Consider the following 13,120-nt stretch of genomic DNA (forward strand, 5'->3'; position numbering starts at 1 on the left):
TGTTTGCATTTGGTGCCTTTTATGACTTTTTTTTTTTGGGTGTGGGTGGAGAGCAGAAATGAAAATTGAGAGGAAGCAGAAAGGAAAATAAACTGGGTTTCTTGTGGGCTTCTCCTGTTTTTCTTGAACTTGCGTGTCGGGGGGAGATGGTGAAAGAAAAGCCAAGTCGTCATCATTTTGGTGCCTCTGAAGGCAAACTAGTTTCCTCTCCGCCACTCTGAGCATCCGTGGGTTAGCAGTCCCTTTCCCCTCCCAGTGCCGGGCTGAGGCTGCTGCCTGCCCCTCCACACAGATCCCAGCTCTCCCGTGATTTAAAGATTTCCAAATCCCACAAGCCACCGCTGGAGCTCGTGATCCTCAGCAGCTCAGCTCCCGCTGAAACCCCAGGCAGAGCATTGCCAACTTCTGTTCTCCGGGCAGTGCAGCTCCCTGGGCATAGGCAGGCAGGGCTTTGTGAGCAGCATTGGGAAAGCAAAGGAAAGGGGACTTGGAGGCTTCCCTTTCCCCATCCCCCTTTGCCTGCGTGTTTGGCTTTCCACTGTTAGGGAGTGGTGTTAATTCTTAAAACACTTGGTTGTAGCTTAAAATGACTGGATGCCATTTGTGCAGGGAGAGTTGAGATTTGTCACTGTCTCATTTCTTAAATCAAAAAGGAAAGTTACTGAAGGGACCGATTTGTATTCCTGTGCAAACTGATTTAGGGCAGCATATAAATCATCTGGCAGGATAGGTAAACTTGCTCTTACCTTCATCACAGAACATTGTCTTGCTTTATACTTGCTTGGCTGTGTTTTGTCACTCACATTTCCCCTCATCTTACTACTAGGATAAAGAAAATCTTCTGAAATTGTCCTGAGTTCCTTCTCCGCGAGCTGTGCCATCCCTTGAGAGGGCAGGGTCAGCAGCTAGCAAAGAGCAGTGGTCAGGCAGCTCTTTCGCCCAGGGGAGTGTGGGTGGAAAGTCACCACTTACATGCCTGGGGATACTTGCTCGCTGTACCTTTAGGTAGTTTTGTTTGGGGTTTTTTGTTTGTTTGTTTGTTTTTTAATTCACCTCCTGAAATAATTTCCTTGTGCTATAGAGCTTGGGAAACAGTGTTATTCCCCCCTTAGTCCCCTGGATGTGTTTCTCAGAGACAGATTCTAGTAGGGGTCTCGTACCAGTTGCAGTGCTGGGGCAGGTCGGGACTGTTTTCCTTGGTCTCCTGAGGCACCTAGACAACGATATTTAGGGCAGTATATAAAAACAGGGCAGGCATGAAGTGATTTTTCTTTTCCTCTGGTTATGTCCTCCCTGCTTCTGGCACTTCCAGAGCTGTAGTTCCCTTCTTCTCCTACCACGATGTCCAGCAAAGCACTTCTGAATTCCTCATCTTCTAAGAATTTGTATAAATAAGCAGGATTTTCTTGCAATAATGATGCAGGGGGGGTTACCTTTGGAAGACGTGCTAAAATGGCATGATTGAGCTGTCCAGATTAATATTCCTTACATGGATCTGCTCTAGTAGCTTTTATTTGACTGGGAGTTACTCTAGCGGCAACCATGGTCCGATACTTAAATCATTCAGATACTTAAATCATTACAGTTTTGTAAATGGTGATGTAATGAAAAAAACATGTCATTGATTTGCCGTCTGTGTACAAAAAAAATAATCTGATACTTGGCGTGCAGTGATGAATGGAAGAGCAAGTGGCGTTGAGGTTTTGCGCTACAGCTGTAAGCAAGCTGATGGGGTGCTGCTAGGTGGCCTGCTGGGGGGTAACATGCCTGGTTTGATTTTTAATGTGTTAATTCAAATGGTTAGAAATGATCTTAGTGTACATAGGTGGATTTCTGTGCAGGCATCGTATGTGGTTTTTAATCTTACAGGCAAAGTCATTTTGATAAAACAGCATTGTGGCTAGAAATCCCTAGAGATGCTGACATGTCCATTTAATCTCTGAAGGGAATCGCATGGAAAGGGAGAGGAAAGCTGCTCCAAGCTTGATTTAACCACGTGAGTCTTGCAAAAGTACAGCTTACTGCAAAAATTACTGGTAATCAGACGTGCTGTCACAAACAGACAGCGAATGTGTAAGTATAAAACACTTACACCAGCCCCGTCACAGGCCAGACAAAGAAGGTTTCAATGGGAGTTTGTATCCACAGATAATGGCTTAAAGTGGTAATTGATGCCAGCTGCATAAAATCACTAGGAAGGGCTCACCAGCTGCCTCTCTCATCCAAGAAAAAAGGATGTACTTTTGTGTTCCTTCATGAGAATGACAGTCTCTCGCCTCAATCGGTTTTAATTTTCCCCTTTTGTGATCCTGGTGCCTCTGCAAACAGAGGGGCTGTTAGCGGTGGTGGTGCAGCGCGTGCGTTGTCGGGACGAGGTGAGAGACCTTCCATCCCTGAAGCCGGCTTGCACGACCAAATGCCGAAAACGGCTGCCAAAACACCTCCCTCTGCACAGGAGGATCCCTATGGCACACGAGTCAATAAGGAGACCTGTGCGGAAACGGTCTTATCCGGTGAGATTTTTGGGTGGGATTCATCTCACCCTGATGTGAGACATCTGCAAGTTTGGTGTCTGGATCTTGGCTAATGACCTCATCCTCCTTTTGTAGTTAGTGGGGAGAAGTAAACACCGGTAGGGCGCACATTGTTTGGCCTCTTTCAACTGTCCATGTTGGGATGAAATCAACTGTAGCCTGGAAAAAAAAGTTCCTGATCTGGAAAAGAACAATTTTGGTCTGGCCACCTTTTTTTTAATTTTTTTTTTTTTTTAATCTTACGCCAATTGCTGTACCACAGCGGTACTGCAGCCTTCCACATGCTGATTAATTCTCATGATAGTTCCTGTCGCCACAAAGTCTTCAGGACTCGGTGCCAGGGAGTTATTGATCCGCACTAAGTAAGTGGAGTGCTGCAAAGCCTGGCGAGAATTACTGAATCCATTTATTTTTGTAGGCTGGAATTTGGACTGGATTGAACTGTAGGTGAGAGCTATTTGTGTTGTGGACAAATGCTCAGTGGCAGCTGAAATAGGAGTTTAGGACCATTATTAGCCTTAGTTAAGGGAGATGCTTGGGGTTGCTGCAGGCCGTTGAGCAGGTGCTTTGACACAGCCACAAGTTAAAACTGAAAGAGCAGTAACTGCCTGCAGTCTGCTGCGTCTGTGTGCGCCTTTTTTTCTTGCTGTTTGTTCTTTGGGTTTTTTATTGGGGTGGGTTTTTTTATTATTTTATTTTTCAGAAATAGATCCTGTCGAAGCATTGTCCTTTTGGCTGTTGTTACAGTAGATAAACATGAATAACCTTTAGGACATCCTGCCCATTGTATTGTAAAAGCTATTGTGTTCATGTGCTGAGGGTAGGAAGTAATTTTTATATAAAAAGTCAGTACAAAATAGCAGATTAATCCAATTATACATATTAACCTATCAGCAATTAAGTCCCAAACCATGAAGTTTAACAAAGCTCCTGTTACAGTTTTTTTGCCTAAATTCAAAGTTCAGTGTGGTGGTTTCTAGTATAAGCATGTGTTCTTCTTTTTTTGCATATGGTCTAAATAAATAAAAAAAAATCACACAACAGCAAGGATAACAGAAGCAGCTGAGGAAGCACTGAGTTAGCTTTTGGCTCAAAAGGCTGTTCTGATAACACTTTCTCCCAGGGCTGCTGTTCACTGGGAACTTTGATTTACAAGATTATTTTACTATTTTGTTCAGTGTTCCAGAAATACACGGTATTTTACTTCAAAGATGCATCATGAGAAGATTTAAGAGTAGTTTATCCCTGGTGCGTTTTGGGAATTCTCTCATAATAGTTTACGAGTAAGCACTGCATCCCACTGTCAGTGTATTTGAAATAATTGTTTGCCTTGTAGCATAGGGTGGTTTCTTTTGCTAAAGCTACGCATACGAGTGTGTAAAAATAGTTAACATGCACTTAGTATTAGGATCTGCATATGTCATGAATAGGATATTTGATTGCTAGCATGGTACAAATTGCAAGGAAGTTTAAGGCTTAAAATCTTCTCATGTAATCAGTTTTGACATTACAGGATAATCAAAATATGTGCCACTGTTTCCATCAGCCAGCCACCCTAGGGAACAGAGGTTTCGGTTTCTTCCCGGAATCAATTTAAGGTAGACATTTTCCCCCTGGATATCTAAGGCTAGAAAATTGTGGAGCGAATAAAGATTGTGCCTAAAGGGGTAAACCAGCTGTCTTTTCATTTGTTGCCTGGAGAGGTGATAGATGAAGACTCCCACTGTCTAGGTGTGGTAAGAGAGCCGGGGGTGGGATGGTGTCTGCTCCTTCTTCTTCTGTACCTGCTGGCTGCCTGCTCAGACATCACCCCGAAGCGTGCACGGATCCTTCCGTGCAACGCGTCCTGCTGTCACTTCAAAACCGGGTTGTGGGTGTTTTGAAGGAGCGGTTGCATAGCGTTACCCATTTCAGCTCTTTGAAGGGATGACCTCCCTTCACCTGAGCTGCTCTCTGCTTGGCACCTCGCTGGGGCGGGAGGGAGCCGGGGAAAATCCTTCCTCTGCCTTTGTGTCCCAGCATCCTGTTTACCGCCCGGGCTCCCGGCCTTCTCTTCCTGATGCACTTGCTCTTCCTCCGCGGAGGCAGATGGAGGAGGAGGAAACCTGTGCACGAGGCGAACGCCTCGTCCGTGCAGCGAGGGGAATTCCTGATCTCCACCTCTGCTTGCCTGCGCTGGCCCCGTGCTGGCACTGAGATGGGACCCTGTGGTTCCCACTGTGGGGGGAACCCACCTCAGAGGGCCAGCTTTGGCATTTAAATAGGACTGGTTGCAATTTTCAAAATTAAAGGGAAAAAAATGAGGAAGGTGGAAATGATAGTCCTCTGTCATAAATTCATAGATTTTCCCGGTTTTCTAGTTCTCTGGGTTACGTAGAATAAAAGCCTGCTAGCTATGTATTTGCTTAAGGTATTACAAGCATAGGGTTTTTACACAGATCCTGTCCTGCTCCATCATTGGATGAAATCCAGTGCATCCTTCGTTTGCTTTTTTGCACTACTGAAAACTTGGGAAAGTAAAGGTCTGGTTTAGACCATCTCAATAAACAGGATTTTGATGGCATGAACGTAGGATGTGTTTACTGAGCATGATGCTGGTATAACTTGAACTTTTAAAAAATCTACTTCTGTGAAAGAGAAGAGGAAATAAATAATGCACATGGTGTATTAAATGTATGGTTTTTGGTTTTTTTCCAAGGACGAAGAAGAAGAAATCAAACTGGAGATTAATATGCTAAAGAAATATTCTCATCATAGAAATATTGCAACTTACTATGGTGCTTTCATTAAGAAAAGTCCTCCAGGACATGACGACCAACTGTGGGTAAGCAGATATTTCTCAAACAGGTTCATAAGTCTTTCCCTTTTGGATATAGTTTGAGGATGACAGAAATACCACATTATGGAAAGACAAACTAATGGAATTGGTGCTTGCCTGAACAGATAGGTAAGTGAATCACATAGGCTAATCATGCATCCCTAAGAGGATGGCTGAACCAAGATTTGCTATTAGCAATGGATTTGCTCTTTAAGTGACTTTTTTCCCCCGTTTCCCTGATGGATAGTAACATGTTTTGTGGGAACAAAGCAGATGAGCTGAGCAGTAAGAATGTGTGACTGTAAAAAGAAAGCTGCACTTGAGAATTGTACCCATTACGTTTCTCATCCCACCTCATCTACACCCTCTAGAGGATTAAAGTTTGGGTTCGAAATGGCAGAGTACAGACATCAGTGCATGTTCTTCCATAAATAAACAGGAGTTAAAGAGTAAGATGTGTTGCGATAGTGTAATCAGTTTGATTCCTCCAGCATTGGATGTGCTCTTACTCCTGTTGCTGCTAATGCATTTTGCATAGCTGAGCAAATCCAGATTCCCAGCATTCAATGACAGTGATTAAATCAGTCCTTGAAAATGTGGTAACTAATGTGATATATATTCCATATATGTCTGACACACATTGGAGACATTTGGTTTGAATCCGTTTTCCAGGCAGAGATGTAAAATAAATGATATTCTCTGCTTCATGAGGGTTTCCCAAATCAATGCTACAATCCGATTATTTTGCTTCGCTAGACAGCTGGGAACTGCATTTAATGTTGGTTGTGTGCTGATACTTGTTTTGCAGCTTGTTATGGAGTTTTGTGGAGCAGGCTCTATCACAGACCTTGTGAAGAACACGAAAGGGAATACTCTGAAAGAAGACTGGATAGCATATATCTCCAGAGAGATTCTCCGGGTAAGGAAAATAGTCTGCTCCACTTGAAAACACAAGAAACAGTCTTACAAGATGTAGCCTAGCTTGAGGTTCTGCAAGAAGCTGTTTCTGATGAATCCCCTTAGCCATGTCATCACTTCGGAGGGTGCGTAGGAGCAGATAGATGTCCGCTCCACATCATTTAACTCTGTGTGAGTTGTACTGTATTGTAACAGCAGCCTTGCAGAAAATAGCGATTTTTAGTCATGAGAAGCCAGCGGAAGAACCATTGACCTTACCTATTGTAGAAGCTGTGAAACAGTGTCAGTAAGACACTGGTTTCGAGAAGCCTGAGGTTCTTACAGTGTCATAACACAACAGGGTGCAGAATGGGCTTTTCCAAATGTGCTTGCAGCTGTCTTTTCTCTGCTTCTAATCAAATCTGTGAAGGAAGGGAGTTGTTGGCTCAGGCCAGCAGTCAGGACTTCTGTGCTGCAATGTGCTCGCATATTGTATATTGCTGCAGCCTATCTAGAGCAAGCAGCTACGTCATATGTGGCTGGGCGCTGTGGAGTGCTAGCAGACGGTGCTGCAAAAGTTTCTCAGGAAGAGGGATGCCACTTACCAGTTTTTCTAAAACTGAAGCTTTAACTAATTACTCTTCATATTTAATTTCCAGTTGGTACAGTTTAAGTGCTTTTTGAATTGGCATTTGTTTGCTGCGCTAAGTAAATCTGGTATGGTTTTCCTCGTGCTTCTTTGTAAAACAAATTGCCTCCTACCCATACCACTACACAGTATGTTTGTTCAATTGCCTCATCATAAATGAAGTTCTGAAGGGCTTTATGTTAAAGGAAACCACCACTAGCTCTTGCATAAATCAATGCTGCTGTTGGCTGTGTTACACGTTTGCTCTGCCTTGGCGATTTTTAAGATGGTGAGGGAGGGAGATGTACGATTCTGGTCTCTTGCTCTAATTCCAAATGCTAGGAGAGAGCCTGGCTGCTGGTGTTTGGGCTGGCACATTTTAAGTTGTTCATGAGGGAGAACAAAAGTTGAATACCCACCGATGGTTGTATTTCAAATCAAATGGATATAGCATGCTTTAATATGAGGAAAGCTAACTTCTGCAGGACTGAGCTTATGCTTGATTTGAGAACTGTGTGACCTTGGAGGTATTGTATGCTATGTTGCGTTTGTCCTAGGTTCTCCTTAGCTTGAGTAGTCATGCTCGCTGAGAAAAGGAAAAAAATGATTTACCTCAGAAAAGAGTTAGGTGAAAGCTATTTTCTCATTCCTGTGAGAGATTTGCAAAAGCAGCCTTAATTGCTTGCTAGCAGGAACTGGAATATCTGGAAAAAAGGAATGCTAAACTCACATTGCTATGAGACATTGCGAAACCTGATTAGACACCGAGTTTGTCAGAGATGGAGGAGAGAGGTTGTGTAAGAGAAAGTTAAAATGAGCTAAAGTGCCAAAGGTAGGTGCAGGTGGAGACGCAGGTGAGGGTTGACCCAGTGAACCCCTGTGTGGTTGGAGGGGTCTGGGGACTGCAGGAGAATGGAGACATGCCCCCCTGTCTCCTCCCAGCCCTTCGCAAACCCAAATGTGTTTTTTCAGTAAGGTTAGACGGTACTCTGGAGAGAACAGACGATTATCTCTCTGGCTGGGTCAGCGTAGCAGAAGGCTTTAAAAAGTATCCCGTGTGAAGCTGTGGAAAAGCCTTCATTCCTGTGAAAAATAAGACCACACTTAGCATTAGCAGCTAACGAAGGGTCTTGGGGACATCAGCCGTTCACTTGATTCACTTGTGACATGTGTGGGGAGGAGCTGTGGATGGTGGGGTTTTTTGTCATGCTCATTAACTGTTTAAAAAAAAAATAAATAGCCCAATGGTTATGTAGGCAAACTGGTAAATGATCCTTTAATGAAGAACATGTGTTAGGAAATATTTCTCTACAGCAACCACTACTCTCTTAACCTCTTACAGCTGTAAAGGTTCTATTTCTTTATTTTTCATAAAACATTAAAAGCCTATGAGGGCAACACGAACAGGCAAGACGATCCCACCGGAGACTACAATTTTCCGAGCAGAGAGCTGAGGAGAAACCAAAATACAGGCAGTTGCTAAGAGGGTTGCCTGTTGTTCTCCCAATTACATTACAGAGTAAAATGCAACATATGTCTTCCTCAGCCCTCCCTTCACATGGCTAATGCTTTGGGGCATGCATCCAGGTGCTGTCTCAACAAAAAGCACCGTATGCCAGGAGGTTTTGTTTCCTTTGGAAAGTATAATACTCATGAGCTTTTTTTTTTTTTCTTTTGCATGTTGTTTTTTTTCTGAGGAACAATTATCTGGCTTCATGTTTATGGAGGCTAGGGAAGAGAACTTCAGCTTTGCAACAGAGCTTTTGTTTATCAACAGTTGTCCCTCGCCCTCAAACATAACTGCCAGTCCATCACCCTCCCACCCCCTTCTCAGGGTGCATTTATGCATGCTGATGCTTCCCCCTTTCTCCCTGCACCCCCTTCCCCGGACTAAATTTTGGGTGACCCTGTGTGTGTCAGATGTCAGTGACGTACACTGATGCTGATGTCATTTACAGTGTCATTGCACGGAGACTTTCTGGGAGCTGAACTTTCTTCATGCGACAGTGCAGATGTTGGGCTGTGTTTAGGTACAGCGTGTGCATGACCTGGGGGCTGTGTCTCTGCTCCGTTACCAAAAGTTGTGCGGGCGATGTGCCGCTACAAGGTTCCCGAGGTCCCATTGCACCCAGCCGCTGTGTGAGAGCGTGGGACCCAGTGCTATGGGCTTTGGGGGTGCTGGGTACGGCTACTCTGCTGCTAAGCCAAGAGCCTAACTCTGAACGTCCTCTCCTTCCTCTCCTCTTCTTCATGCAGGGGTTGGCCCATCTTCACGCCCATCATGTGATTCACAGGGATATCAAAGGGCAAAATGTGTTGTTAACGGAGAACGCAGAAGTGAAGCTCGGTAAGTAGGCGCGCACATCCACTTTCTCATTCGTTCAGCCTTTGGTTTTGTGATGTTCCCAAATGAATTTCATCCTTTAAGAGCCCTGCAACATGTTCTGTAGCATGAGCACTCTGTCACTGCTCCCATGTGGATCGAGGTCCTGCACATATTTCCTCCTGCTTCGGGAGGATGGTGTGCAGGTTGTTGTTGCGTTTCTTAAGAAGATGTGGGCTTTCATGCCAGAATCAGTGAGGGGATCGTTTTGTTTCCCCCACCGAGCTGAGCGTGACTTGGGTTCATTCTGATTCCCTTTATTCTGGACTCAGGCAGTGACGGGAGTCTCTCTTGTATTTGGCTTTAATTAAAATAGCACCTGCTGTTCACGTTCTGGACACAAAAATACGATCTGGATGGCACTCTCGAGGGAGCTGTGGCATCAAGTTCAAAATGAAGCTCCAGCTCTGGCATGCCTGCCTAAAAACATGCTCATCCCTGGCTTCTTCTCTCCTTCCAAGTGGACATACTCTTTTTTCTTCCTCTAATCTGTCTCTTCCAGTTACTGCACACTTTAACCTTCTGTGTTTGTATCATGCTACACTCGCCACCTTTTTTTGGTTAAATATAGAGCCATGCTGAAGCCCTCCCACCCAGCCCACATCCCTTCTGTTTTGCATTACACCTTCCTGCAGCACGAGGCATGGGAAAATGTCCTGGCTGCTGGAGGAGGAAGCTCTCAGGAGAGCTTTCCTCCGTTTTGTCCAAAGTAGAGCACAGTAGCCCCCAAACCATTGCTCCCACCGAGCTCGTCTGCACCAGTTTGTCAGTGTTGCTCAGATGATGGATGCAGTGAAGCTGACACAGTGCTCCTAGAGCAGATGCAGTTACTGGTATAGAAAGACATATATCGCTGTTGTTGTGAGCAGGGAGAACTGAAGGGATGAAAACACCCTTGTAATGTAATTGCCTTGTAATGAAATGGGCATCTCTTTTGCAGCCTATGTATGTGCTCAAAGTTAGCACCTCTTGAATAATCCTCATCTTTCGGTCCTATCGATGCATCTGTTCTGTGCATTAGAGCAGAGAGCAATTCCCTGAGCAACAGATTATTTTTGCTGTCCAATTTTAGAGCAGGAAAGGTGGACAGCCAAAAGGGAGACATGTTTCATGCATGCGGTTTTCCCATGGCATGAGAGGTACCTTTGGGAAGCGGCTCCTTCTGTACAGGCAAAGGTGCTTGGCTTCACCATTTAGCAAGGGAATAGCCCTTCGTCAGCCTCCCAGGCAGTATTTTTGCAGCTGTACGTTCCCTTCTGTACAGGCAGGCTGGTGAGAGGTGCAGGAGAGGTGGTTGTATGCTGCTGTGTCCCTTGACACTTGTGGCCCAAGCACGTTGCATAGGAACCACAAGGGCTCGGCTGCCTAAGTATTAATCATCATATTTCTCCTCAGCGTGGTCCTCCCACGTGGAACATCCACAGGGTTTTATTTCCAAATCACCTTACAGAAGTAATCGCTGCATTATTTTTCCCCTCTTATTTTATTTTACTCTTTTCCCACCCGCAGTGGATTTCGGTGTGAGTGCTCAGCTGGACAGGACAGTTGGCAGGAGAAACACTTTTATTGGAACTCCGTACTGGATGGCTCCAGAAGTTATTGCCTGTGATGAAAATCCAGATGCTACGTATGATTACAGAGTAAGAGAGTCCTGTTCACAGAAAAAAAACAAACCCCAACATACAAGTAACATATACTTGCAGTATGAATGTCCATGAATGATGGCAGTTTTTGAGACTTCTTGTGCTTTGTAGAGGAATATGCTATTTTGTGTAGGTACATTCTTATTACAGGAGTACAAGGTATGGGTCACCGTCAAATTGCGACCTTTAACAGTTGCCGTTACTTGTATTATCGTAGCTTTGAGACGTGAGGAGTATAGGACTTCAGTGTGCTGTAGGTGCTCAGAGAAGGCAAAAAAGGGTTTAACTGGAAATGCTCATGTTCTCAATTTGTATAATGATTGACTTTAAATTGCGTTAGACTATGTCCCAGTTATTGTGGTAACCCAGAACAATGCATTTTAGGTGTTGCCTTAAATAGAAGCACCGTCTGGAGAACCAGTGAAGTACAGAAGGAGCTCTTTAAACCGTGCCTATTCCTGATTTCAAGATACATATACATGTTGATAAAAAATTATTCATCGCAACATTCCTTAACAAAGATCATTTTTTACATAGTTTGCTGCAAATCAGAGATGTAATTACTGCTAAACCATAATTGGCTTGATGATATTTGTACTACCCTTAAGAATATTATGTATGTGTATTTAAAGTTAAATTTCTCTAGTGAAAGCATACTGTAATCTTAAAAGTCCTTCTCAGCTTGCTTTAATGAAAGCACAAGGAAAGAAAAAATGTGAAAATATGCTTTTTAAAAAATCTTCACTTAGACTAATGCAGTTGTTCTAACTTTTAACCAAGAAGGGCAACAAAGATGTCAGAAAGCCTGTGATTAAGGCTTTAAAGTGAATTTTAGGGCCTGAATATCAGTTATATCAATTTGCTGAGATTGATAGCGGTGTTAGCTATCAGTATGTTTGTGAATGTCTGAATCTATTTAAAAAAAAAACAGTCTATTTGAATTGGTATTTTTGCACTGTTCGACTAAGATTGATCAGATTGATCCTATTTCTCTTGATTTAATACCTTTTTACATCTATCAGCTCATTGAACTAAAGATAATGCTTTATGTTTTTGCAGATGGAGTTATTATGAAGGGTGGCTATTAAATGATCTAATAGAGGAGAAAAACTCTGCAATATTTGTTAATGCGGTAGTGATGTGAAAAATAACTCCTTCTGCCTTTGAAAACACCTGTTTATTGTTCCTGGCGGAGCCTGTAGGGCACTCTTCCCCCAAAAAATTCATGGTTGAAAGATTTTGTAAGATAATGAGGCTGTGCAGTTTAGCTTAAATGGCTGGATTGGACCAAGAGAAAAGATTGCCTTGCTGGGTCTGAAAACACAATCATTAGAAATGCTTCTCTGCTTGTAGTACAAGAAGAGCTTATTTGCTCATTAGTTTTGACTAATTTTTTTAAAAAATAACTTTTATGACCAGAAACGAAGACTGCGTTGCTCAAGAATAGCTCTTTCAGCAGCCTCCTCCAGTGTTTTGCCCCCTTAATCTTTGGCAGTCTCTGGAGTTGGTTTCTCGCCAGGACTCTTCCAGGTCTTGCCTGTGTTCGACCCTCCTGGCTCTCGCTCTCACTCCGGCTCTCCCTAGTCAGGGGCACTGGCCGGAGGTGGCACCTTGAAAGGCTCCCACTGAAGGACTCTTGTTCTGTAACATTCCAGGCAAAGCTGAGATGGTAGGGAAGGAGCATTCGCTTTGACTGCAAGCAATGTGTCCGACAGAGGCTTCTTGTGGTTTTAACAATGATGGCTATTCTCCTAGATAAAGCTATTAATTGATTATTGGGACTAGAAAAAGTTCAGGGCTGGGTATATTCTATTAATCTGTATTTTTTTGTTTATTTTCTGGTTTAGACACTGAAAAAGACCTGCCAGGTTTGGGATTTTTGCCCTGTAGTCTTCATAGTCTTTAATTTTTCCATCTTTTGTTTGGGGGAACAGGTATGGTGTTTTCTGTGAACCTACTATAGGGAAATCATAGAATACCAGGTTGGAAGGGACCTCAAGAATCCTCTGGTCCAACGTTTCTTGGCAAAAGCACGGTCTACACAAGATGGCCTAGCACCCTGTCTAGCTGAATCTTGAAAGTGTCCAATGTTGGGGAATCCACCACTTCCCTGGGGAGATTATTCCAGTGGCTGATTGTTCTCATTGTGAAAAATTTTCTTCTTGTGTCCAATTGGAATCTCCCCGGGACTAACTTGTACCCATTACCTCTCCTCTT

At 43.6% G+C, this 13,120-nt stretch overlaps 1 protein-coding gene across 9 annotated transcripts in view; it reads left to right on the forward strand.

Annotated features, from left to right (window-relative positions):
- MAP4K4 (mitogen-activated protein kinase kinase kinase kinase 4) overlaps positions 1-13,120 on the forward strand; it is a 383,820-nt gene that overhangs the window by 316,448 nt on the left and 54,252 nt on the right. For all 9 annotated transcript variants that reach the window (XM_069770099.1, XM_069770100.1, XM_069770105.1 and 6 more), the window contains 4 exons: positions 5,233-5,358; positions 6,161-6,271; positions 9,134-9,224; positions 10,770-10,900. In XM_069770099.1, the coding sequence (XP_069626200.1) occupies positions 5,233-5,358; positions 6,161-6,271; positions 9,134-9,224; positions 10,770-10,900 (459 nt within the window). The remainder of the gene's footprint in view (positions 1-5,232; positions 5,359-6,160; positions 6,272-9,133; positions 9,225-10,769; positions 10,901-13,120) is intronic.

The sequence above is a fragment of the Haliaeetus albicilla genome, chromosome 25 (assembly GCF_947461875.1).
Source record: "Haliaeetus albicilla chromosome 25, bHalAlb1.1, whole genome shotgun sequence".
Lineage (NCBI taxonomy): Eukaryota > Metazoa > Chordata > Aves > Accipitriformes > Accipitridae > Haliaeetus > Haliaeetus albicilla.